Source organism: Bos javanicus, chromosome 5 (assembly GCF_032452875.1).
Source record: "Bos javanicus breed banteng chromosome 5, ARS-OSU_banteng_1.0, whole genome shotgun sequence".
Lineage (NCBI taxonomy): Eukaryota > Metazoa > Chordata > Mammalia > Artiodactyla > Bovidae > Bos > Bos javanicus.
This window is the reverse complement of record NC_083872.1, coordinates 27,048,826-27,072,301: the sequence shown is the minus strand read 5'-3', so window position 1 is coordinate 27,072,301 and position 23,476 is coordinate 27,048,826. Positions and strand designations below refer to the sequence as shown.

General features: G+C 41.8%; 1 protein-coding gene and 1 non-coding gene across 36 annotated transcripts; both read left to right on the top strand.

Moving 5' to 3' along the window:
• The first annotated feature begins 1,831 nt into the window (after positions 1 to 1,831).
• On the top strand, positions 1,832 to 23,290 carry PCBP2 (poly(rC) binding protein 2). Of its 35 annotated transcripts, none has more exons than XM_061415897.1 (15): positions 1,900 to 2,172; positions 4,480 to 4,622; positions 5,180 to 5,203; positions 5,293 to 5,325; positions 5,861 to 5,977; positions 7,935 to 8,066; positions 9,023 to 9,151; positions 10,185 to 10,259; positions 12,059 to 12,151; positions 13,260 to 13,301; positions 14,522 to 14,594; positions 15,082 to 15,120; positions 16,065 to 16,117; positions 16,834 to 17,003; positions 22,857 to 23,290. In XM_061415897.1, exons 2-15 carry the CDS (start codon positions 4,554 to 4,556, stop codon positions 22,891 to 22,893), a joined length of 1,086 nt encoding a protein of 361 aa, XP_061271881.1. In that variant the 5' UTR covers positions 1,900 to 2,172; positions 4,480 to 4,553; the 3' UTR covers positions 22,894 to 23,290. The 35 variants fall into 35 exon arrangements, with proteins under 35 accessions (XP_061271894.1, XP_061271881.1, XP_061271879.1 ...); XM_061415895.1 differs by having other exon boundaries at positions 16,062 to 16,117; XM_061415896.1 differs by having other exon boundaries at positions 1,904 to 2,172; positions 4,503 to 4,622; positions 16,062 to 16,117.
• Positions 6,384 to 6,490, top strand: LOC133248971 (U6 spliceosomal RNA). The gene has a single exon (XR_009736796.1). It is a non-coding gene; the product is annotated as a U6 spliceosomal RNA (small nuclear RNA).
• Positions 23,291 to 23,476: the final 186 nt, after the last annotated feature.

Genomic DNA, 23,476 nt, shown 5'->3' with positions numbered 1-23,476 from the left:
TTCACACACCCTAACCAGGAATCAATCCTGAAACCCCTGCAGTGGAAGGACAGAGACTTTTTTAAGCATTTAAAAAATATGACCCAGCAGTGCCTCGCTTTATTTATTCATTTATTTGGCTGTGCTGGGTTGTAGTTGGTGGCACATGGGTTCTTTGTTGCCACACACAGGATCTTCCTTGTGGCATGTGGGATCTAGTTTCCTGACTAGGGATGAAACCTGGCCCCCTGGGAGCGTGGAGTCTTAGCCACTGGACCGGACCACCAGGGAAGTCCCACACTTTGCCAATCTTGTTCCATTCCACATCATATTTTTTCCAATTTTTATTATGAAAATTATTATTATTATTGTTATTTTTGGGCATGCCACACAACTTGTAGGATCTTAGTTCCTTGACCAGGGATTGAACCTGGGCCACAGCAGTGAAGGTGCAGAGTCCTAGTCACTGGAGCGAAAGGGAATTCCCTGAAAATTATTTTTTAAAAGTCTGAAGAACAGTACAATGATCACCTATAAACCTACCATCTATACTCAACAACTGTCAACATTTTTACCAATTTGCTTTATTGATTTAATTGTGAAATATTTGAGTCTGTTCCCATGCATCACGACCCTTCACTTTAAATAGTTCATTATGTACCTCTTAGAACAGCATTTCTCCTGGATAGCCATAATTCCATTACCACACTTAAGAAAATTAACAATACCTCCTAATATTAGCTAATATTCATGTCTGAATTTCCTCTGCTGTCTCCAAAATGTCTTATATAGCTATAAAAAAAACAAACCAGAATCCAAACAAGATCCACACGTTATATTTGATTATTATTGTCTTTTGAATTTATCGTCTCTTTCCTCCCCCTCTGTTCTATTACATTTTCATTTTGATGAGAACAGGCTAGTTGTCTTGTTGAATGTCTTGGATTCTGGATTTGCTGATTATGATATGTTTAACTTTTTCCTTGATCCCTTGTAAATTTCCTGTAAATTGCAAGTTGGGTCTGAAGGTTTAATTCGATTAAGATTAAACACTTGAGAAGAATACTTAATAGATGATGCTATGTACTACCTGCATCTCATCAAGGACTATGTCAGAGTTGTACTATTAGTGATACAAGGTTTGATCACTTGGATAAGGTGGTGACCTATCTGATCTTTCCATTTAAAACTTTTGGGTTCCTTTCTTTTCTTTTTTTGCAAATAATCATGTGGTGATATTTGTCACCAGGTTAGTATCCTTTTCCCTAACAAATTTTCCCTTAAAGCTTTGATGATTTGATGACACTTGCTTAAGTCAATTATTTCATTTTGGGTTGGAGAATGAATGATTTTCTAATTTTTAAATTTCTCTACATTCATTATATGGAATTCTTGAAAAAAGTTTTCCCTTGTTGACTAAAGATGAACTACAGTTCTTCCTAAAAGAAAAAGTGCTTCTTTCATTTTAATTACCAATTTTCAGAGTAAAGAGTTGGTGTAAAAGTGACCTCCAAGGTGGCAAGTTAGCTTTTTTTCCTATTTGTATTACTATAGACTAGGGGTTTGTCCCAGTAGTCTCTTCTCACACATCCCATTTTCCTGTCTGGTTTATCCATGGCGATTGCCAACTCTCTCCGCACTTAAACGTCTGGGCTTTCGAACCAGCCCGCTAGGGGACACTAGTTTCCTCCCTGCCCCCACACTGCCGCTCTATCATGCTCTTCGCCATTTGCTACCGGTTGTTCTCGCTGGTGCCAACGCTGTCCACGGAGCCGCTCTAGGCTGTTGGGAGGCCGTCCGCATTGCGTGGGGAAGGTTTGGACGACGCAGTCGCCTCGCCGGCCCCCGGGGCGGTTAGCGCTTCCGGGGTCGGAGGGTGCGCGGGGTTGAAAGCGGGCCGCTCCGCCCCGTCCCCCTCCCAGACCAGCAGAGGCAGCAGCCGGAGCAGCCGCAGCCTGCGCCCTCTCCCGCCCGCCCGCCCTCCGCCCGCCCGCCCGCCCTCCGCCGCCCTCCACCCGCCCCGGGGTCTCTTTCCCCCTTCCTCCTCCTCCTCCTCCACCCCCCCCTTCCTCCTCCGCCCGTCCGCGGGGCCCCCCTCGCCTTCCCGCCCGCCCCTATTGTTCCGCCCCCGGCCTCCCGCCCTTCCCCTTCCCGCCCGCTCCCCTTTTCCCCTCAGTCGCCTCGCGCCTGCAGGTAAGCTTCAAATTTTTCCCTCCGCCCGCGGCTATGGCTCTATTTCTACTCTTGCCATCTTTCTTAGCGGGCTCCGGTCCTCGTCACGAGCCCCGGCCTCGCGTAGTCCCGCGTGAGCGCCTGCTCCCTCCTTCTGCTTGGCCGGCCATTCACGCGAGGCCCTGGCTCCGACGAGGCCTAGTAGGCCTCGCGCAAGGCCTCCTCCCCTTCCCCCCGCCTTTTCCCGGTGGCGGCTGCGCAGGAGTCAAGGAGGGCGCGCGCGCGGTAGGGGGGGGGCGGCGGTGGATTTGTTGGTTGAGGGGGGTTGGGGAGGCGATGGCCGGCTTGCTGGCCGGGCGGGTGAGCGCGGCTCCCCGCGGGGGTCAGGCGCTGGCGCAGCCACTCGAGGAGGCGCTACTAGTCTGGCCCCTCCCCCTGGATCGCAGCGCCCCCCCCCGACCGAACCGTTTATTTTTTCCTTCTCTTTTTCTAGTGGAGGGATGGGGGGGTACATTTTTTGAGTGGAAAATGCTTGGATGGCCAAGGGGAGGGGGGCTGTGGAGTTAAAGAAAGGGTAGACGGGCTCCCAGTTACCGAGTTATTCAGGACGTTTTCTCGGGGTAACGAATTTTGAAATTACAAAATGCCTGCCGCTATAGACCCAGACCGAGCTATTTATAGGAGAAGGGGTAATGGATGCAGGATTAACAGCTGGATTCCTGGGGTTGGGTACACTTACATTCTCCTAGTCAGGAGAGAAACATGACAGGGATTTCTTGAGTGGTTTGGTGTTGGAAATGCACCTTTGTGGCATACCTCAAGAAATGGCTTCAAATAGGTTTCCAATTTTCTTGCCTTTTCGAATTTGCTTTTGTCATGGTATTTGTAAAGTGCTTCTTATTCTGTGAGTGAGGATAAGGGATTAAACTGCCAAATTTTTTCCATGTCTTACTAAAGTCGTCCTTACAGACCCAACTATTTTCTCCCTACCCCCAGTACAGTTGTTTTTCCTTGAGTGAAAAGTGTTGAATTCTGGGATTTTTTTCAGCAATTATATTCTGAAAATGGGGGAATGAGGTTCTTTGGGGATGCAAAGCCCTTCTTTTAAGTAATCACATACTTGAGGTAGCCGTGGGGCAGCTTGCTATATACAGGATGGTCTGGCAGCCACTTAACACTTTTAGGATGTTTAGGATACAGCTTTGTGTTACAGCAAAGTTGAAAAGGTGGCTGGTTTTGTGAAGGAGGAAGACTGGCTGTAGGAGAGATCATTGATGTTGTTTTGAAGAGGTGGCTACTAAAAATGTCACTGGAGAAATTTCACCACTTTGGGGAGGTCCTTTTCAAAACTAACACTGTTAGGTCCTAAGGAAGCATTGTAGGCTGATGTATATTCAAAAGCATTCTTTATCCGTTAAAGCAGAAATGTTAGTAACATTGCTTTAGTGCTTACGTGGGGAAAGGGCCTCAGTAGGAAAGTCTCATTACTGCTGTTGCTTAAAACAACCACACAATAAATTTTTAGAGATACCAGCTATCATTTTGATTTCTTCCTTTGGAAGAAAATTTAAGATTAAATAATTTGAATAAAGACTTGAGTAGTAACAGGTTAATGCGGAAACAGGTAAATTCAGATCTTGAGTGACTATCAAGTTTGGTTGGGAAAAGACGACTCAGGCTGCACTTAATGTATTGAGTCATTTCCCAAAGGGGAATGTGGAACCCAGCTTGCATAGAAGGCATTTCAGATAATGCCTTTTTCAGTGAGGTTGTTGATTTAAATCTTTTAAAAATTATTTGGTGACGTGTATTCACATTCAGAATTTTAAGGTGAAGATACATCTTAATTTTTTTAACCTAAAAATTGCTGCCAATAAAAACATTTACATGTGTCCTTTGTAGCTTTCAACCTGAATGGCTTCATAATAGGGAAGCCAAAGTCATAGCCCTCAGTGTATAGTTAGCTTGAGGTTTGCCCTCATGATTTCCAGGTGTTTCTGTATTCTTTGGAAGCTTATTCTGCTAAAGGACAACTGGTGCAGGTTCAGCAGTTCCCCTTAGAACCATTGCCAATTGAAGGAATCTTTCACATCCTGAGAGTCAGCGGAAACCCTATCATTAATGAGAGTAGACTGGAAAGTTGCTTTATATACTTTGTAACAGAATCTGAGCTGTTAATGCAGTGTGCTGGATGTATACAAGCCTGCCGACTGATACACTGTCATTTAAGGAAGAGAGTCAGCTAGAAAACATTGATAATGACTAAAGTAACATTGGGAAGTATTTCTATTGTTTCCTACTCTGAGTTTGGTCATGTTTGCATTTCAGTTTTTGGCTTTCACCCCCACCAGTGACCAAAGACTTGACCACTCAAAGTCCAGCTCCTCAGAACACTGCTCGACATGGACACCGGAGTGATTGAAGGTGGATTAAATGTCACTCTCACCATCCGGCTACTTATGCATGGAAAGGTATGCAACAGCTTGGGAAATTGGGTCATAGTAACTGCTAGAGGAGGGGCCAGGAAGAGAGGGCATGGATCTTGGAGCTCATCAGATTAGCTCTGTGGGAAGTCTGGCTTTAGCACTCCTCCTCTGGTGGACTAGATGAGACTGTAGTGGGAAAATGGACAGACTTTACTAGGAAGCTCCACTGAGCACGAAAGGCTTAACCAGAGGCTAGAGCCAAAACTATCTGGATGATAAGATTTTTCTCATGGATGTTGTTATAGCTTGTGATAGGTAGATTTCCACTGCCCAAACAATTTTGGGTAACTTTAAGGTGAACTGGTATTTGATATTTTTAAAAATGATTTATATTAAAGACAGCACTTTATTACTCCACTATTTCTTGACAATTCTTTGATAGCTTCCCTTATGTTTTGAGCAAAGAAAATAATAAGCCTTTCCATTCCCCTTCCCAGTGAATCCTAGTTTTTCCATTGCTTTGGATTGTTTTAAAAATTACTTTTTGTGATAACCAATGCTTCAAGTTTCCTTGTATTTGACACTAGTATTCTCCATTGTAGGAAGTTGGCAGTATCATCGGAAAGGTAAGGCATTAGTTGAACTCTTAATCACTATTTAGTCAGCCTGGGTTTAAATAATAATTGGAACTCATTTTTGACTTTCCCTCTTTCAGAAAGGAGAATCAGTTAAGAAGATGCGCGAGGAGGTGAGTTATTGAGGATGGAGGGATAGGGACTGTTAACTTGGAAAGTTAGACACTTCTAAAACAAAAGCAAAGTTTCTGTTTAATGAGAGATTGGTAGGGAGAAGTTGTTTTTTTTTTTTTTTTTTTTTTTTTAATATTTTGGGTGCACTGTGGGAACATGGGATCTTAGTTCCCCAACCTGGGCAGTGGAAGCATGGAGTCTTAACCACTGAACCACCAGGGAAGTGTCCCAGAAAAGGGAAGATCTTAATAGGAGAAGCTGGTATTTTTCTGGCTTGGGTTATTTGTATGACAAATAGTATGCTGGGAAATGTTTTAGGAAGTCTGCATTCAAGACTTAAAGCAGCTTCTGTAGTTTGTTGGAGGATAAATATGGAGCTGTATTTTAAATGATGTTGATGATGCCTTTTATCAGGATCATGTACATAGGCAGCTTCTTGCCCGTCTTGTTTAAGAGGGATTATTTATATATTTGTATGTGTGTCTGTGCTTAGGTTTTTTTGTCTATTAACCTTTTGGCTCTGTTTCTATCCAGAGTGGTGCACGTATAAACATCTCAGAAGGGAATTGTCCTGAAAGGATTATCACTTTGGCTGGACCCACTAATGCCATCTTCAAAGCCTTTGCTATGATCATTGATAAACTGGAAGAGGTTTGTTGTTCCCTGCCCCTCATTCTTTATTTTTTATTGCTTCTTGATAGCTTAGTGATTTCCAAGAGCTTTTAAAATTGAAGAACAGACTAGGTCATAAAGCTCTGTAAATGGGTTCTTTACTCCCATTCAGCATCCCCAAAATTGGACCATTTATAGTTAAAAAGTCACTTCAGTTGGTTAGAAAAATACCATTGGCCATAGAAGAACATGAGTTTGAACTATGCTGGTCTGCTTGTACTTTGATTGTTTCAATAAATAATGTATTACAGTAGTATAAAATATGTACTGTGGAATTACAGTCAGCGATTGGTTGACTCTGTGAATGTGGAACTATGGATAAGTTACACTTGGACTTTTGACTGGGGTGAGGGGTCAGCACCCCTAACTTCCAGCTATAGTTAGAGTGCTCACTTTGGCAGCACATATGCTACAATTGGAATGATACAGAAGGGATTGATGTGGCCCCTGTGCAAGGATAATACACAAATTTGTGAAGCATTCCATATTTTCCCAATTATGAGTCATTGGGGGTTTACATATACAGTGTAAGGAATATAGTCAGTAATACTGTAATAACTTTGTTTGGTAACAAACGGTTACTAGACTTACTTTGATCATTTTTTTAATGAATTTAAATGTCAAACAATACTTGTACACCTGAAACCATAGTGTACATTGACTGTGCTTGAATTTAAAAACAAGAACAAAAAAACCCCAAATAGTTTGTTATTAGGGACTCTAAAAAATGTGAAAAAACAGCATCTTTTACTTCTTTACCAACAATTTGAAGGTATGCCACCATTGTGTTCATAATTATGTCCCCTGACTCTTAGTTGAGTGAACTAAATTAATATGGATTTGTTAGGAGCCCTGCTAAATACTAATATACTCTATAAATACAGGTAGGCAGTTACACATTTAAAAAAAAGCCTGGTAACTGTCAGAGCTATACTTGGAGGGGAGGGAATAGTTATCAGAAGCAAAATGTCAATAGTGGGGATTTTTTTTCTGTTTATTAAACTTTCTCAACCTTACAGTGCTGAACCATCATTGCCCTCGGTTCATCCAGTTTTCAGCCTCCCAGCTTCTGTAGTAATGCTGCTAATAATGCAATTGATACTGCAGGCAGAGGAGGGCTTCTGGGCTGTTGCTAATGCCTTAATGGTGCCTGAAATCTTACTCTTGCCAAGATCAGAAATGTTATCTTTCTGACCTGTAAGACCTTGCTAATCCAGAGCTTGTAGCTTTAAAAAAATTCAGAAAATCTATTCATACTTTAACAAATAAGAAACATGGTCTTGACTTAAGGGGCTTATGTCGGAGAAATTCCCAGGTCTATCTAAATACATACTATATACATAGAGATTAAGCTAAATCCTCAGAAGGATAAATTTAGTTAGTTTATAGACAAGATGCAGCATATTGTTATGGGAGAGATTATGGGCTTTGAAGCCAATACAGTCTTTTAGTTTAAAATCTACAACTTTTCAGTTGTGATTGGGGTAAGGACTCAGCTTCAATTTCATACCAAGAAAAAAGGATAAATAAAAGTACACTATTTTTAATCTCTACCTAGTTTAAGAGGACAAAATTGGTCACTTGAATTTGGGTTGCATTGTCTCATCTTTTCATGTTTAATGTTGACTTCACCAGTATTGTTTTATTTTGCTGAGAAAACTTATTTTACTTAACAAAATAAGTTTTCTCTCTACTAAGAACACTGCTTCTGGCATGAAGGAACATATATTAAGGCTAAATCTGAGGATATTTGTAGGCCATTTTATTTTTTTAGTAATAAGTTGTTATTGTTTGGGGCAGGGGCAATGTTTAAATGTTGTTGGAGATCATGACATAATATGTCCCTTATAAGGTTGTTTTATGCCAGTTAGGGGATCCCAGGGATCTGTTTAAACTTGTATATTCTTGTGGTGTTTTGACTAATTTCTTTTTGTAGGACATCAGCAGCTCTATGACCAATAGCACAGCTGCCAGTAGACCCCCAGTCACCCTGAGGCTGGTGGTCCCTGCTAGTCAGTGTGGCTCTCTCATTGGGAAAGGTGGTTGCAAGATCAAGGAAATACGAGAGGTTGGTTAATTTGTGCTCTTTCTCTTTTTGAAGTGTAAATTCTAAATGAGCTTCCTCTACTAGCTTTTATTATCTAGGAAAAGTTAGCATTTATTGAGATGAAGATTTTTATTAAAGTAATAGTCCTAGAAGACTATAATTTGGTTGATATGCATATTTTTCTTAGATTTCATATATTTCAACAACAGTAAATCAGAAAAGTTAGCCAGAATTTCCAGCTATTGCGTGGGACCTGTTGGTGACTTTTCCATGAGGCTACATGATCCTTTTTTATGTCTAAAGAACTTACAATTTGATATGTAATAATATCAAGTGTTTTTCTTGGCCAAATTCTTAAATAGCTTGGAAGAAATGAAGGTATATTGGGATATAGTTGTAATTCTCCCTTCAAAATTATGAAAGTTAATGGTGAATTATGGGAGCTTTTATTTATATCTGGGAGTTACCGAATTGGATGTTGGGATGAAATTTGAACAGCTCCTATTCGAATTGGACTTATCTGGGAGCCTATTGTACATACTATGTGAGCAGGGATTTTTATTTTGCTCATTGATATATTCCAAGTACCTGGGATGGTGCTTGGCACATAGAATGGGCTTAATATAAACATTTGCTGAATAAAAGGTGGGTGATATTTATGAATATTTTGTTTGATGACCCACAGAGCTATCATTAAATGAGAGGAAACTGTGTAGAAGGACCTTTCTCTTAAGAGCAGGTTAAATTTAGGCTGTTATTCAGGCTTATTCTCAGCTTTCAGAGGCTAATTTATTTATAACTGTGATTAAACAATCTTATCTGGAATAAGGAAAGAGAGGGGAGGGAGGATTAAAAGGGTTAGATAGGAGATGGGATAAATGTTTACTGAGTTTTAGACTCTAAAATTTCTGCAGGGAGATGTAAATGGTATGAATGATCTGTTTCTCTGATTTTTAAAATTTCTTTTTACCCCAAAGAGTACAGGGGCTCAGGTCCAAGTGGCAGGGGATATGCTCCCCAACTCAACTGAGCGGGCCATCACTATTGCTGGCATTCCGCAATCCATCATTGAGTGTGTGAAACAGATCTGCGTGGTTATGTTGGAGGTAAGCCCTCAGGCTCATGCTGAGAATGGGGGGGAGGGTGATTTAGGGAGACAGACTGATCTATATTTAGTAAGACTAGAATTAGGTGAGGCTGTTAGAAGCCTCACATGGGGGTGGGGAAGAGGTTCCCTGAGTTCATCTTTTCCTTCTCCCAGCTTTGACTTTTCTTATAGTCCAAGCAAAAATAGAAACTTAAGCAGCAGTGATCATTTGGTTTATAGCAATTTTAGCAGGGTTGGTAGGGGGAAGATTTGCTACTTGGAATTTGAGGACAAAAGATGTATCTGGGGTCTTGAGAAGCTAAGTTAAATTGCCTTTCAGGTTACAGTATTTTGGCTACATGCAACTTTGATATGTTTAAATTAATTTCTATGTTATAAGGCAGGATTATTCAAAATGATCTATAATAACAAAAAATATCCATAGTAGTGTTTCTGAATGACTTACGAGGTCCTGGTGGATGCTATTCAGTTAACAAAAAGAATAATAAAATTAAGGAGAATTAAACCTTTCTAGAATTGTCATAGGGAATTGGTCCCATATTGGTGAGAAAGGAAAGTAGAACTTTTAGGTAGAGTTTAGGAAACTATTGACTGAATCATTGAGCTATTAATGGAAAGTCCTGAATTACCCTAGATAAAAAGTTTGGGAGCTTTATTTCCTATTTGATTTTATTTCCTATTCAGGTCAAAATGTAGTTACAAAGGTACATGGGTACATCTAGAGGTTTTGGTTTTTTGTGTTAATTAGCACAATTTGAACACATGGAAATAATGCCTAAATTATTACAGGGGAATCTGCCTTGATGAGAATTAGTGTGAACTGTATAGTCCACGGACCATCTTACTGTTTTAGAGGCAAATAACTGCTGATGATTTGAGATTAGATCTAGCCAGAGACAAAGTTGATAGGTGAAGGGGTGGAAATAATAAAGTTTTTAATTTAACTGACCTGTGTGAGCTTAAGCCACACAGCTGAAGCAGCTTTGAAACCTTATCTCTTTTTGTTTTTTTCCCCTCTGACTCTCTCCCAGTCCCCCCCGAAGGGCGTGACCATCCCGTACCGGCCCAAGCCGTCCAGTTCTCCGGTCATCTTTGCAGGTGGTCAGGTAAGAAGTTTTTTATTGCTGGGCTAAGGTGAACAAGATTGTATTTGAAATGTCAACTTTGCCAGCAGCACACCAGGCCACTCTGCATGCTTGCTGAAATCTGTACTCTGGCCATAGTTTGACCTGCTTTCAGTTTTATTTTTTGTACTGAAGAAAGCTATGAATGCCACCTTATTATTAGCAGGCATTGGGAGTTTTGTAGGCACTCGGAAGAGGTAATCTACTTAGTAATTTAAGGTGGGTTGGGTTAGAAGAAAAGATAAAATTGCTTTGATGTCACTGCTGTCCCTACCCCCACCCCATCCATGTTTTTTCATGTGTGGGGTGTTCTTTAGAGGTCCAAATAAAACATAATAAGGAGTTGGACCTCTGAAATAGATTCTTGGATGGTGGTCTCAAATTGGGGGCTCCTGAAATTGAGTGTCCTACAAACTTCCCCTTTTCCCCACCTCACCTCCCCTATTCCTACCCCTTCACTCCCAAATTCCAGTGTGTTGTCCCTGGGCTCTTAACCTCAAACACTGGTTTGAACCCACATGGCATAACTGAAATCAGCTGGGGTAAGGGTTCAGTGTCTAGGAGCGGGAAGAGCATGTTGGGCTGTGACCTTTGGTGTTAGAGTAAGAACACCAAAGCACCCCTTGGCCTCTCCTCCTTCACCAACCTAAACTCTGGATCCTTGGTACATGGTTTATTCTGAAGTTAGAGTTTTATGACAAAAGGCACTGATTAGCACCATGTTAGTTTTATGCTTTTTGGTTAGCGTTTGAGGCATAGGTCAGTTTTAAAATAATTGGGATTCAGGCTGAAATAGTGACCTTCATTTTGGTAGCTGCCTAAACAAGTACAAGTGTCCCTTTTCCTACGTGGGGCTGACCTGTTAACAAACGCAGATAACTCACCTATTTCCATCTTGTATTTAAACTGGGGGAGCTCTTAGAGTCCATCTCATTCCCATTCTATTGAATTGTCATAAAACTGAACAAGTTTTGGGGAACTTAGTTTGTCTTGTAATTCTGGAAGCTTTCATAGGAAGTTAATCATATCACAGTTTTGTACTTTTTAATACTAGCATTGTACAAACTGGTTTGGTCAAAGTGTGCTTCATGAGTCTGGGTAGTTAGGCGGATAAACAAAGGCCCAGAGTTAGAGTAGCAGGTTTAGCTTCAGGTGTTTTCCCTTCTCCCCTGGAACTACAAGTTCCTACTTTTCTGGATTCTTCCAGGTCACTTGGGATTATCTAGAGTCCATACCGCACAGCAGCAGTCCTCTCTGTTTACAATTCTACCTTCATTTCCCTTTCCTTCCTTCCCCTTCCCACTTCCCCCTTCTTACCTCTTTGCTTTCCTTCCCTCCCTCCCCTTTATTCAGTTGACCACTCTAAAAGCTTGCAGCTTCTTCTTCCATGAGTGGCCCTGTCTTGGATTATTCCCATGGGCCTTTTTAAATGGACCAGTTTATGCATTGTCCACAGGTGAACCTGTGTCTTTTGTTCCTTTGTGACAAAGTGGGCTCTATAGGGGTGCAGTTTAATCCCACATTGACCAGGAGCTGGCATCAGCTCTGTTGCCCCACTCCTTCATTCTTACTGAAAATAGTCCAATTGTGCAGTGTGAAATCTGCCACTATAGGTAACTTTTTTTTTTAATTCACTGATTGCAGCTCGTTTCAAATTGTGTTGTGAGCTCCTTTTTAAAGGAAAAGAAAAAATTAAACAACTTTTTTTGTGTGAATTTCATGCTGGTGACAAGGTGCCGGATTGACAGCCCTGGAGACTGAAATCCTCTATTTATCCACAGGACAGGTACAGCACAGGCAGCGACAGTGCGAGCTTTCCCCACACCACCCCGTCCATGTGCCTCAACCCTGACCTGGAGGGACCACCTCTAGAGGTGAGAGGGGATGTTCAGTCTCCAAGGCTCACTCAATCCTTCCGCCTCAGCCGAGACTGCCAACACGCGGGGGGCCAGTGGCGCTGGTGATTTTTGTGCTGTGGACACCACCTGTCCACGGGGACCTGGACTGACCCCCCCCACCTCATTTCACACAGGCTGCGTAGCCCACCAGATGGTAACACCAACTCTTTTTTTTTTTTCCCTTTTTTTTTTTTCCTTTTTTTGTTCAACCCCTTTTCCCTGTCTCCTATTCCTCCTACCCCATTTTCACCTTCCCACCCCCACCTGGGTACACTTCTGGGGGTACTGGCCACTGTGATGTGAGAAGCTTCACATCCTGTTAACCAGCTGCTCCTTTCTTCCCTTCCTGATTCTCCTTGCCCCCCACCCCATTGCCCTAAAGACCCAGCTCCCTTTTTGGGAGGTTATGGTGTGGGGGGAGGAGGGCGTAGTGGGAGCTGCAAGTGCCTTGTATGGAGGGGAGGTGGGAGAAAGCAGGACCTAGAACATAAGATTTTTTCTTTTTTTTTTTTTCTATATGTATTCCTATGGTCAGCTCCCTAGTGCTAGGGACCCAACTAGCTTCCAGTGCACTTAAGATCATTAGGCAGATGTAGAGAAAAGTCAGATAGGAAAAGGGAAGTGTTTTGTTTTAACATGCCGTGTGGGTCTGTGCAGATATAAAACATGTCACCATGATTGGTAGAAGGGTTGGGGTGGTTGAGGAAAAAAAATCATTTTCCTCCTAGGCCATCTTGTACAAAGGGAGAAAGAAGGGGGCTCAGGCAATCAAGGCATTGTTTAATCCTATCTCCCACATTTTCGTTAAGAAACAAATGTGTTATTTTGTCTTTGATTGCAGGGAACATGGCTCCCTTTATAGGCATCCTGAAATAAGCCATCATATTTAGGGTATAAAGAAGGCCAACTCGGGTCTGACTGTATTTGTGAGATACCATCTACTGCTCAACCCCTGGCCTCCCCATTCTCTGGTTCAACTCTGGCTTCCTGGCTAGTTGAAATGTCTCCCCCTACCCCCCCACCCCCCAACTGGGTGGCTGTCCGTGATTGGTTTTTAATAGGAACTGTTTTCCTCCTTTTGTAGGCCTATACCATTCAAGGACAGTATGCCATTCCACAGCCAGATGTAAGTTTTGTTTTCACTTGTTTTGAAAAGCTCCCTCTCCCTTCCAAAATTGTCTCAGTCCTTTCTCCATGTAGGCAGAAGTGAGCTGGGTCTCAAACATTTGCAGTCTTGTTTCCCTCACAAGGTGAAGTCTGTATTTTGGCCCTTAAATAATCTTTAATCAGGAAAAAGTAGCACCTTGTTTTGAAATTTAATCCCTGGAAATTATAATAGATTATTCTACTTTCTCCCGTGTTACAGATTACTCTGAAAGAGAAATGTTCCACTGTTTACCGTCATTGGTTATCCCAGGGCACAATGTAAATTCACAGTGGACTGTGCATCTTTGCATGAAGTCCTTTCTATGGAGGGAGGGTGAGGGAGTGGGAGGTTGGGTTCGCTTTTGTGTACTCAGTCTGAGGTGGTAATGTAAAAAGCTTCTGGAGGGGTGGGAAAGGGACTTATTTACACAGGGAGGGTTAGGAAGTGAAATATTTGGATTCAACTCAGTGAAATTCCTTGTCACTGAAAACTCCAATTTAAAAAGTGCTGGTATTTAGACTTTTAAGGGCATTTCCTTCTGCACTTACTCTCTGCCCTTACTAACCTTTTCAGGTGCTGAGCTTTAGATTTGAAAAGTTGGAGTTTGGCTTTTGGTTAGTGGTAGGCCCCCGGAGGAGAAGTAGACTTGAAGAGAGATGGTTTTACAACAGCCAGGACAGTTTATATAGATGAAGAAAAATAGCTATAGAAATCATAGGGTCAGGGTTGCTAAACCCAGTTTGGTTTCGCCTTAATCTCTCCTCCTTGCAGTCTCCCTATCCCCTCATTTCCTTCCCTCCTCCCAGTACTGACGGAACCCTGCATGGTGTGTTTTTCCCTAGCACCACTGCACAGTTTGTTTACCTAGCCTGTCTGTGCTTGTCCCTGGGGCAACTGTTGCAATGGCTGCAAACACCTTCATTAAATAGCCCACAAGGGGGTGGTTGTCAGGCGGTGCTGCTGCATTTCACACACCCCAAACGCATATATTCTCTTTGTACTGATACTCTATTTCTAACCCTCACCTTCTTGTGCCCATCCCCAGGATTGTGATACCAGCCCCATTCCTTAGCCTCTGTCATAGTTTGAGTAGTAGCCAACTTTGAGGATCAGGAGCTCTACATTTTCCAATTTGAATGTGCTTGAGCTTTGGCTGTGTTACTCTTTTAATGTCAACCTCTTCTGTTTCCTTCCTGCAGTTGACCAAGCTGCACCAGTTGGCAATGCAACAGTCTCATTTTCCCATGACGCATGGCAACACCGGATTCAGTGGTATGGATACCTCAGTGTTGATTTTTGTAAGGTGTAGTACAAGACAGAGGCCAGCCCCAAGGTCTCCATTTGACATCTGTTTAAAACAAACTTCATTACCCAGCGTCCTGCTGGCTTAAACTTGGCTGTTTTCTATGGCTAAACCGAAGGAGGTAATATGTTTGTTAACTTGGTTTTCATTTGGGGTGAGTTATTCTAAAAGAGAAAAAAGAAAGGCCCTTGGAAGGTTTGGGGTGAGATCTGGGGATGCTTGTCAGGCAAAGGGTAGGCTGATATTTCTTCTAACCCGTCCTTATCGCTGCCCCTTTGATCTGATTGGCACCCCCTTTCTCTCCACCAGCTATTCATAGATCTGGGTAGAAACAATCCATTTGTGTAGTGTGTTTTTGTTTTGTTTTGTTTTTTTGGGCTTTTCTATATAAGGAATAACTTGTCCGATAGGGTTAGGATGAGACCACCAAACTCATTTTCACTTGTATCTTAACAGGCATTGAATCCAGCTCTCCAGAGGTGAAAGGCTATTGGGGTAATGATTAAAAAAAAAATCTGTAGTATTCTACTGTTATATTAATAAACTGGTGGGAGTCTTGTTTCACTGCCCATGACATACCAGCAGAACATGCACATGGCAAAAAGGAGCTGAGAGAGCAAAGCGGGGGTGGGCCTGGTGCCCCTGAGGGTCCCTTGATGGATCTGGCCTACCCCCTTCTAAAAATGTTGTTTCAGCAGCCACAGCTGAGAGCAGGACTAGACTTACAAGTTAGCCAGCTGGCCTTGTCTAGTCCAGGTGTCATATAGATGGGTATGGGTGTTTGCTGATAGGATTTTTTTTTTTTTTTCTTCTTTTTCTTTGGAAAGCAAAAACCAGAACAAATTATTGAGCAAAGGACAGGGAGTAGTTTGGAGAAATGAAATTCCCACACCTCACTGCCATTTCTTTCTCACTGACCTTTAAGTGTAGGTTAGGGTAAGGGTGTTGGGATTGGTTAATCTGGTATAGGTATATTTAAAGCAACTCTGCATGTGTGCCAAAAGTCCATGTTACCCAGTAATAGGCATGGTAGTGGTGCTGGTGATAGCATCAGGTGAGATAAAATTGGGATACAACAATAGGAAATCCAACCAGAAAAGGGGAGAAGTGCAGAAGTACTTGGTTAGATTTCGGTCCTGAGAATTGAGGATACCACATCCCCTTGCCCCGTGCTTCCACCCCCTTAGACCCTAATAGCCTGGGCTTTGCAGGAAATGGCATGAAATCAGCCTCTTTTGTTGGTACAGAGGAACCTTTCCAGCATTATTTCTACACCCCTCTCCCCCTCTTTCCTCTTTGGAGGCTTCCAAGTTAGAGATGAATCCCAACAGCCAATGCTGGGTTTCCAGTTCATTTTCCTTCTGTTAGGTTAATGTGCAAACCAGCGGGAGTTGTATGCTGTGCCTTGAACTTCTTTGCTGTCTTCTGTCTTTTAGCAGGTTTGGATGCATCTGCTCAGACTACTTCTCATGAACTCACCATTCCAAACGATGTAAGTAAAAACAGAGGTTGGGCTACTCTTAACACCTTGGGGAAGAAAATGGAGTTACAGGCACTAAAATTCTTAAAACTGTAAAATCTCAAATAAAAACTGATGGAGATTGATGAAATTATTGTGTGAGTTATCTTGAGCCAGAGGAAACTTTTTGTCTCAAATAGAAATTCCCATTTGCTTTTGCATCTTGTAGAATCTGCATATGTAATCCCTAATGGAGTGGTCATTAGATGTTATCTGTGCTGTCCAACATGGTAGTCACTAAGCACATGTAGCTGTTTGAATTGAGAATAATAAAATGATAAACTCAAGTTTGTCAATCTCACTGGCCACATCAATGTTCAGTAATGACATTATTAGTGTCTACGGTATTGGAGAGTGCAAATGTTGACCAATGGTTTACTTTTTTCCTAGGCAAAAGCGTTAGAAATTAGCCAGAATCCTTGTCACTATAGTAAAGTAATAATCATGGCAGGATGAGTTAAGGCATCTTTATTGCCAAAAACAGAATAGGTTTATCATCATCTTTGCACTGCTTTGTCTTTGGAATTAGTACTCTGAAAGAAATGAGCTAATGGTCCTAGGAGTCACTCAGTTCAGAGTTGAATGCCATGTTTGTGGGCCTGAGGTATAGAAGCCTGAGGGGTGGGGTGGAATGCTGGGACCTAGCCATGCAACTCTTAATTTGGTATGCCTTGTTTTTCTTCCTTAAGTTGATTGGCTGCATAATCGGGCGTCAAGGCGCCAAAATCAATGAGATCCGTCAGATGTCTGGGGCGCAGATCAAAATTGCGAACCCAGTGGAAGGATCTACTGATAGGCAGGTTACCATCACTGGATCTGCTGCCAGCATTAGCCTGGCTCAATATCTAATCAATGTCAGGTAAGGGTTCCCTATCTTTTGTGTTATTGGTGCCAACACAAGTAATGTGTGTGTTGGGAAAAGTTACACTGTAATATTAAGTATGGGATTCTCTGGGGGATGGAAATGGGAAGGGTAGAGATTGCAAAAGAAAAAGTATCTAGCTCTACTTCTCATCCTTTAGTATAGGGGGGGAAAGTAACCAGACTGTAATGAGTTTGCATGGGGTTGGGGAAAGGGAAGTGGATTGTTTGCATTTGACTTTTTGTTGGTTTGGGGAATGGAAGGTATGGAGCATGTCTTCACTTTGTAGGACTGCTCTGGCTGGAGCACCCATACTGACTTAAAACCAAATGTAGGTCTCATTGTAGGTGTCATACAGACTAATACTTCACTGAGTTTAGGCTCCCAAGCACCCTTAATTGAAATAAAGATAATGACAGCAAGATAGTTTCTTCGAAGCAGTCATTACTGTTTATTCTGAACACATCCATTTGTGCCATTGTGTTCCATTGTTTAGAGCTTGTGTGAAAGGAGAGGTACAGGTATTGGAAGTTTCTAGAAATGCTTAGTATTTTCTTTACCCCCCACCATCTCATCTCATCCCTTATTGACCTGCTGAGGTTTTACTTTTCTTATCCAAAGGTAGCTAATGTTAACACACACAGTTGCAGCAGCACTGTTACAGTTAATGGGCATCTTGCAGGGCATTTTGTATTTCTTGCTTTCTCAGCACATGTGCTTAAGTCATGTTCTTAATTGCTTACTAACATCTTAAAGCAGCCCATTCCGTAAGGGACTTAGTTTTCCCTTTTATGTAGACTTTTACCTAAGTTGTTTCTCTCTGTCACAATTAGTTGGTCTCTGTTGTGTAGACAGATTTTATGGGTTCCTAAATGTGTAGTGCAAGGGAAAGGAATTCATAAGTATGGTATGGGGTCTATTTTTTGCCATGCTTACGCTGACCATATATTTATTCCATGGTCTTTTATCCCCTGTAAGAATTTATCAGTTTCCCAGTAGTGGTTCCATCTGTTATCATATCTCGTTATGCCTTGAGGTATTTTCTTGTCTTTGTGTAGAAAAGATTTCTATACCTAGATCTGCTTTCTATCGTCTTGCTGTTTGCAAGGGTTTGTTTCCCTGTTTCTGACTGTGGTGCTGTATTGTTAAGAGGCAAGAATTACGTTCTTGCAAGCTGGACGTGTCTGCTTGAGTAGATGTGCACTGAATATTGTCAGATAGTGTTTCCATGTAACCTGCTTGCCTGACCCCTCTACTGGGTTGATGGCTAAGTCTTAAGGAAGCAAAACTTGGGTCCGCCTTCATTTCTTGATTTAGTCACTCTTTTCAGGACCATCCTTTTTACATGAAACTGCCCAAGCTGTGGATTTGGGTCAAAACTTTAAAAAAAACTTGATTTATTAACAATCAAGGGCTGTGCATGCACGCAGCTAACTCATACTGGCCCAATTTGAACACAGAAAGAAGACTGATTTTATTATGAATACTAGGCAAGAAAGATGTCTCTGTTTTTAGTAATAGACTTTGAGAGTTTCTGCTGATTGTGGCAGCTTTTATGGATTTTAACTGTCCTTGGATTTAGGTAGACAAAATGGGGGTCTTGAGGAGCCTCCCTGCCTTGGAAGAGTTAGTCTTATGCCATAGGATGTCCAACAGACTTCAGCACATACCTGCAGTTCTGGCATAGGCCCATGGAGGCATTGGGAGCTACAGGTCATCACTATTACTTAGAGCTCATTTTAGAAGTAGAAGTGATGTTTTTAGTTCATTAAACTGAATTTTTCAGCAGTGCATGAAGTTTCTCTTCTCTAGTTTTGTAAAGTCTGTGTAAGAAGCATGGTCAGTTAAACAAAAGAACCTTCTTTTCTCCTCACCCATCACCAGAAATAAGGCTTATCTATGCTTCTGTTTTCAGCAATTTTCATTGAAAATGCTACAGAGTTTGAAATGAGTGACCTACTTTGGGCTCTTGTCCCTTTCTATCCTGATATATTAGTTAGTTGACTGGCAATGGAAACAAATTTTGATATTAATTACAGGGGAAAAAAAAACAATTTGAAAAATTCTCGGGGTTAGTGTCCCAAAGCTTCACAAGTGCTTGGTGGATGAAACATTTATTTGTTTGGGAATTGATGAGTATTCTTTCATTTTCTGCTTGAAATCTTTTTCTGCCTTTTGGGTTGCATCAGTATGTCAGGTACATTAAAGTGTGTGATGTCTTTTCTCAGTCCGTCAGCCTTTTCTTCACGTAGAAGTTCTCGATAGCATTGGAATGGAATTTGGCAAAGTATGCATTTTTAGAGGGTGGGACACAGAATAAAAGCTTGTCACAAGCTGATAGAAGTTTTCTTAGTTGGCAACAGAGGCACTTACTGATAAGCGGATTTTGTCCTGTACTTTGCCCTTTTGTGGTCTTCCCTTCCACCCACCCTTTTTTTTTTGTTCCTTTTTTTCCTCTGTTACAGTTTAGAAAACGCTAAACCCTCCTCCCAGGCAGCCTCCGTCACGATCCCCGATCACCTCAGCATCAACCTCTCTCAACCCTCCACCCCTTCTTCTTCTTCTTCCTCCTCCACCACCACCCCCTCGCTCGCCACAGCGGGGACCTCCGACGCACCCTCCAGCCTCCCCAACCCTCTTCCGACCGCCCCTTGTGTCTCCAGTCTGCTTGGCATGAAACCCATCCCTCTCCTGGCTCTAAATGTTGTGTCTGCTGCTAAGGGTACCGGGGCTTCAGCTACCACCACCACCACCTCTGCTGTGCCATGTGTAACTAACAAACTGAAAGGCGAGAAACAGAGATTCTCTCCCTACTGATGGCATATGTCTTGGGGCACCCCCTCAAGTATTTCATGGTTTTTTTTCCCCTTTGTTAATATTGGTGAGAACCAAACAATTGTGAGCTTGTGACCGTTTCCTTTTTACTGTTTCGGGGGGATGACAGGGTGGGGGTAGGGGCTATGGGAAACTGTGTTTAGGTTTAGGCCATTTCTGCTGAGTGCCTGTTTCAGAGTCTGACTTGTTGAATTCTTTATCTAGAGCCACAGTTCTTGCTCTTCTTTCTCATTCTGTTACTTTTTGTAGCTTTATTCTGCCTTGCAATATAACAATGTGTTAGGCTCTGTGTTAATGAATAAAAAATTCTCAGTTAACTTTTTTTTTCTTTTAATTATTTCATGGTTAAGTTATCAGCTGTCCTCCTTGGCCAGATTTGTGTTTCTAGTTGTAATAAAGTTGCCACAGTAAGAACCTTAGTTGACTGCTGTGTAGGAAAGAAGTTTTTTCTTTACCCAGAATGGGGAGGCAAGTTGGGAAAAGTCTAATAAAGTTTGCCAGCTTCTGTCTGCATTCCTCTGAACTAGTATTACTTAAATCTCAAACAACCAACCAGTGACATTGCCTCAAATTTGGCAAGATCCTGCCTGTTTATCCTAAATCAACTCTGATTACTCAAACAGGACCCTTTACCCTTTTATCCCCACCAACCTGTCTGTACCAACCCTGTCATAACTTAGAGGATTAAAGACCTGTAAGATCAACTTTAACTCATTGATCCACTTAAGATTGTTCTAAATTGTCCAAAGCCTTATTCTTTTTTGTATCCCAAGATCACAGTTCTCTCTCCATAAGAGTAGAGATGCCCTGAGTAAAATGGGGGAAGGCCTCTGATAGTCTCCACTTAGCCTGAGTGTATATTGCCAGAGTAATGAAAGTACAGTGCTCTTAGGGCTTAGGAGAACCAGTGTGGAGACTTTTTTTTCTTGGTGACCTTTTCCCACATCCCCCTTCGGCTTACATTGTTTAAAATACCTAATTATATTGTAGTATATTAACTACAGTATATTGTTGCCCTTAAGATTGGGGCTGTAAACAAAGTCTGTATGAAGGACTAGTGGGGTGTTTCATTGTCCAGATGGGGGTTTTGTTGGTTGGTAGATGATGCTTTATCATGTGGTGCAGTGCCCCTTAGTAAGCTTTTTTAATACCTTGCTGATACCATCTCTCCCCAGAAACCTTTTTTTTTTTTTTTAATTTTTTACCTAGTTCTTTACCTAATGAGTACTCCCTGAAGGATTGCTGGGAAGAAAGTCAGAGGTTTTTTTTCCCCTAAGTGCTTGCTGACTAAAATCCAGAGGTCCTTGGTGTTCAATTTTTTGTAGCAGCCTACAGCTCCCCCATGTGGTCTTTCTTTTCTAGAGTCCTTAATATATTTTAGTTGGGTTTTCCCTTTTCTTTGTTCTCTTTCCCTGCCACCCCCAATTCCTGCCCATACTGGGTGTAAATTCTGGACAATTCTTTTTGAGTTCTTTTTGGTGTCAGAGTGCCACCACCTTCTTGTGTGAACTTACTAATTTTTTTAAATCCTAGATCTGTTTGCAGCAGCTCCTTTCCTGAACCTTCAGTTCCTACTTAAGTCTTTGATTAATGGTCTGTTTTTTATGTTGCCCTAGATCATCCCATTTTGAGGTTGGCAAGAATCTGTCCCCTATTAACTGTTCTCCTTTATACTGAGGTCAAAATACCATTTCTGACTTGAAACTATATGCAGTTTGTAATTGAAGGAGCTCTGTGTTTCCTGGCTTTCCTCCTGGCCAGTTTTTCAATTTGCATTATTCTGGAAGAGATTCAAATGGGGAAGTATTCATGTTCTCTTGACAAGGAATGCCATTACATTTAAAATCTTTACGAAATAAAGTTACAAAATGCGGGGCTTCCCTGGTAGTCCATTGGTTCAGATTCCACACTTCCTTTGCAGGGGGCATGGAGAGGTTCCACATGCCCCAAGGTGAGGGTGTGCTGTGCTTATTAGGTGCTTAGTTGCTCAGTTGTGTCCGTGGGCCATAGCCCGCCAGGCTCCTCTGTCCATGGGGATTCTCCAGGGACGAATACTGGAGAGGTTTGCCATCCTTTCCTCCAGGGGATCTTCCCAACCCAGGAATTGAACCCTGGTCTCCTGCATTACAGGCAGATTCCTTAAACTGTCTGAGCCACCGGGGAAGCCCTGAAGTGTGCTGCCCGCCCACAAAAAAAAAAAGTAAAAATGAGACTGGGTCTTAGACATTTAGCTCTGTTCAAAATGGGAGCCAGGTCTTGCTGCCTACCTAGTATCAGAGAAGCAAGCTGATCACTGAACACCTAAAAGACCTTTCCTTCAAAGCCCCAAGCTGGATTCCAGGACTTCGAATGATCTATTTGAAACAGGCATTGTTGCCAGAAATATTTGAATGGAGAGTTTGGCCTAATAAGACCACAAATTGGGGAGCCCTTAGAGCAAGCCTAGGGAGTTGCTGAAAATGGTTTTGATTTCCACTCCAAGTCTTGAAAACTAGACCTAACAATTGTAGGTTGAGTATAATTCTTAATCCAAACTTACTATATTTGCTCCCTCTTTAACATGGCTTAGTTATAAAACACTAGTATCTCTTAATAGTAATAGTCTTTACATTGATAGAGAAACCCAGGACTGTTCTGTGAGCTTAGAAGAAGCCAAAATAAAGCTGGGCAGTAAAGTTTCTGTGTATTGTGACCCCCCTAAGAGGGGGCTTTTGTGTGTGTGGTCTGTTTTTGAGAGAATGCTTAATGTATCCCACAGAGATACTACGAAGAGCATAGTTTGAGATAGAACTATGGTTCTGAGGTTAATTTGCCCTAGGAAGCTTGGATTGCAGGGCTTATATAGGACCATGGTACTGGTTAACTCAAGAAATCTTAAAATCAATGTCTCCCTTGATACGGAAACAGATTTATGTACTCCTTCACATCTTATCAACCAGACTAAGTTTTGGAGGTGAGGTACTGCCGGGCACTCAGGAAACTAACTTCGAGTTTTTTTTTGTGTGTGTGTTACAGGCTTTCCTCGGAGACGGGTGGCATGGGGAGCAGCTAGAACAATGCAGATTCATCCATAATCCTTTCTGCTGTTCACCACCACCCATGATCCATCTGTGTAGTTTCTGAACAGTCAGCGATTCCAGGTTTTAAATAGTTTGTAAATTTTCAGTTTCTACACACTTTTATCATCCACTCGTGATTTTTTAATTAAAGCGTTTTAATTCCTTTCTCTGTTCAGCTGTTAATGCTGAGATCCATATTTAGTTTTATAAGCTTCTCCCTGTTTTTTTTTTTTTTTTTTGGCTCATGAATTTTTTTTGTTTGTCATGGAAATGTAAGAGTGGAATATTAATACATTTCAGTTTAGTTCTGTAATGTCAGGAATTTTTCAAAAAAATTAAAAGATGGACTGGAGCTTTTTCTTTGTGAATAGAAACTGGATGCCACAGTGATTTCATGTGGGTTTTATTCTGGTGTCTTGCTGTTATTTTTGCACCTTTTATCCCTCAAAAGGGTAAGGACCCTGCTTGGGTTTTTAAGCGTTTATTCCAGTGCAGATGTTTTCTTCTGTTTTACCACTCCCATCTTTTTCTGGAGCCCTTGAGCCTGCATTGCAGAGTGATCTTAATAATAGCTAT

Coding starts and splice junctions, on each gene's coding strand:
- PCBP2 (XM_061415877.1), top strand. CDS start 4,554: ATGGACACCGGAGTGATTGAAGGTGGATTAAATGTCACTCTCACCATC. Junction 16,118..16,833: donor AACTCACCATTCCAAACGAT/GTAAGTAAAAAC, acceptor TTCTTCCTTAAG/TTGATTGGCTGCATAATCGG. Junction 17,004..19,471: donor CAATATCTAATCAATGTCAG/GTAAGGGTTCCC, acceptor CCTCTGTTACAG/TTTAGAAAACGCTAAACCCT.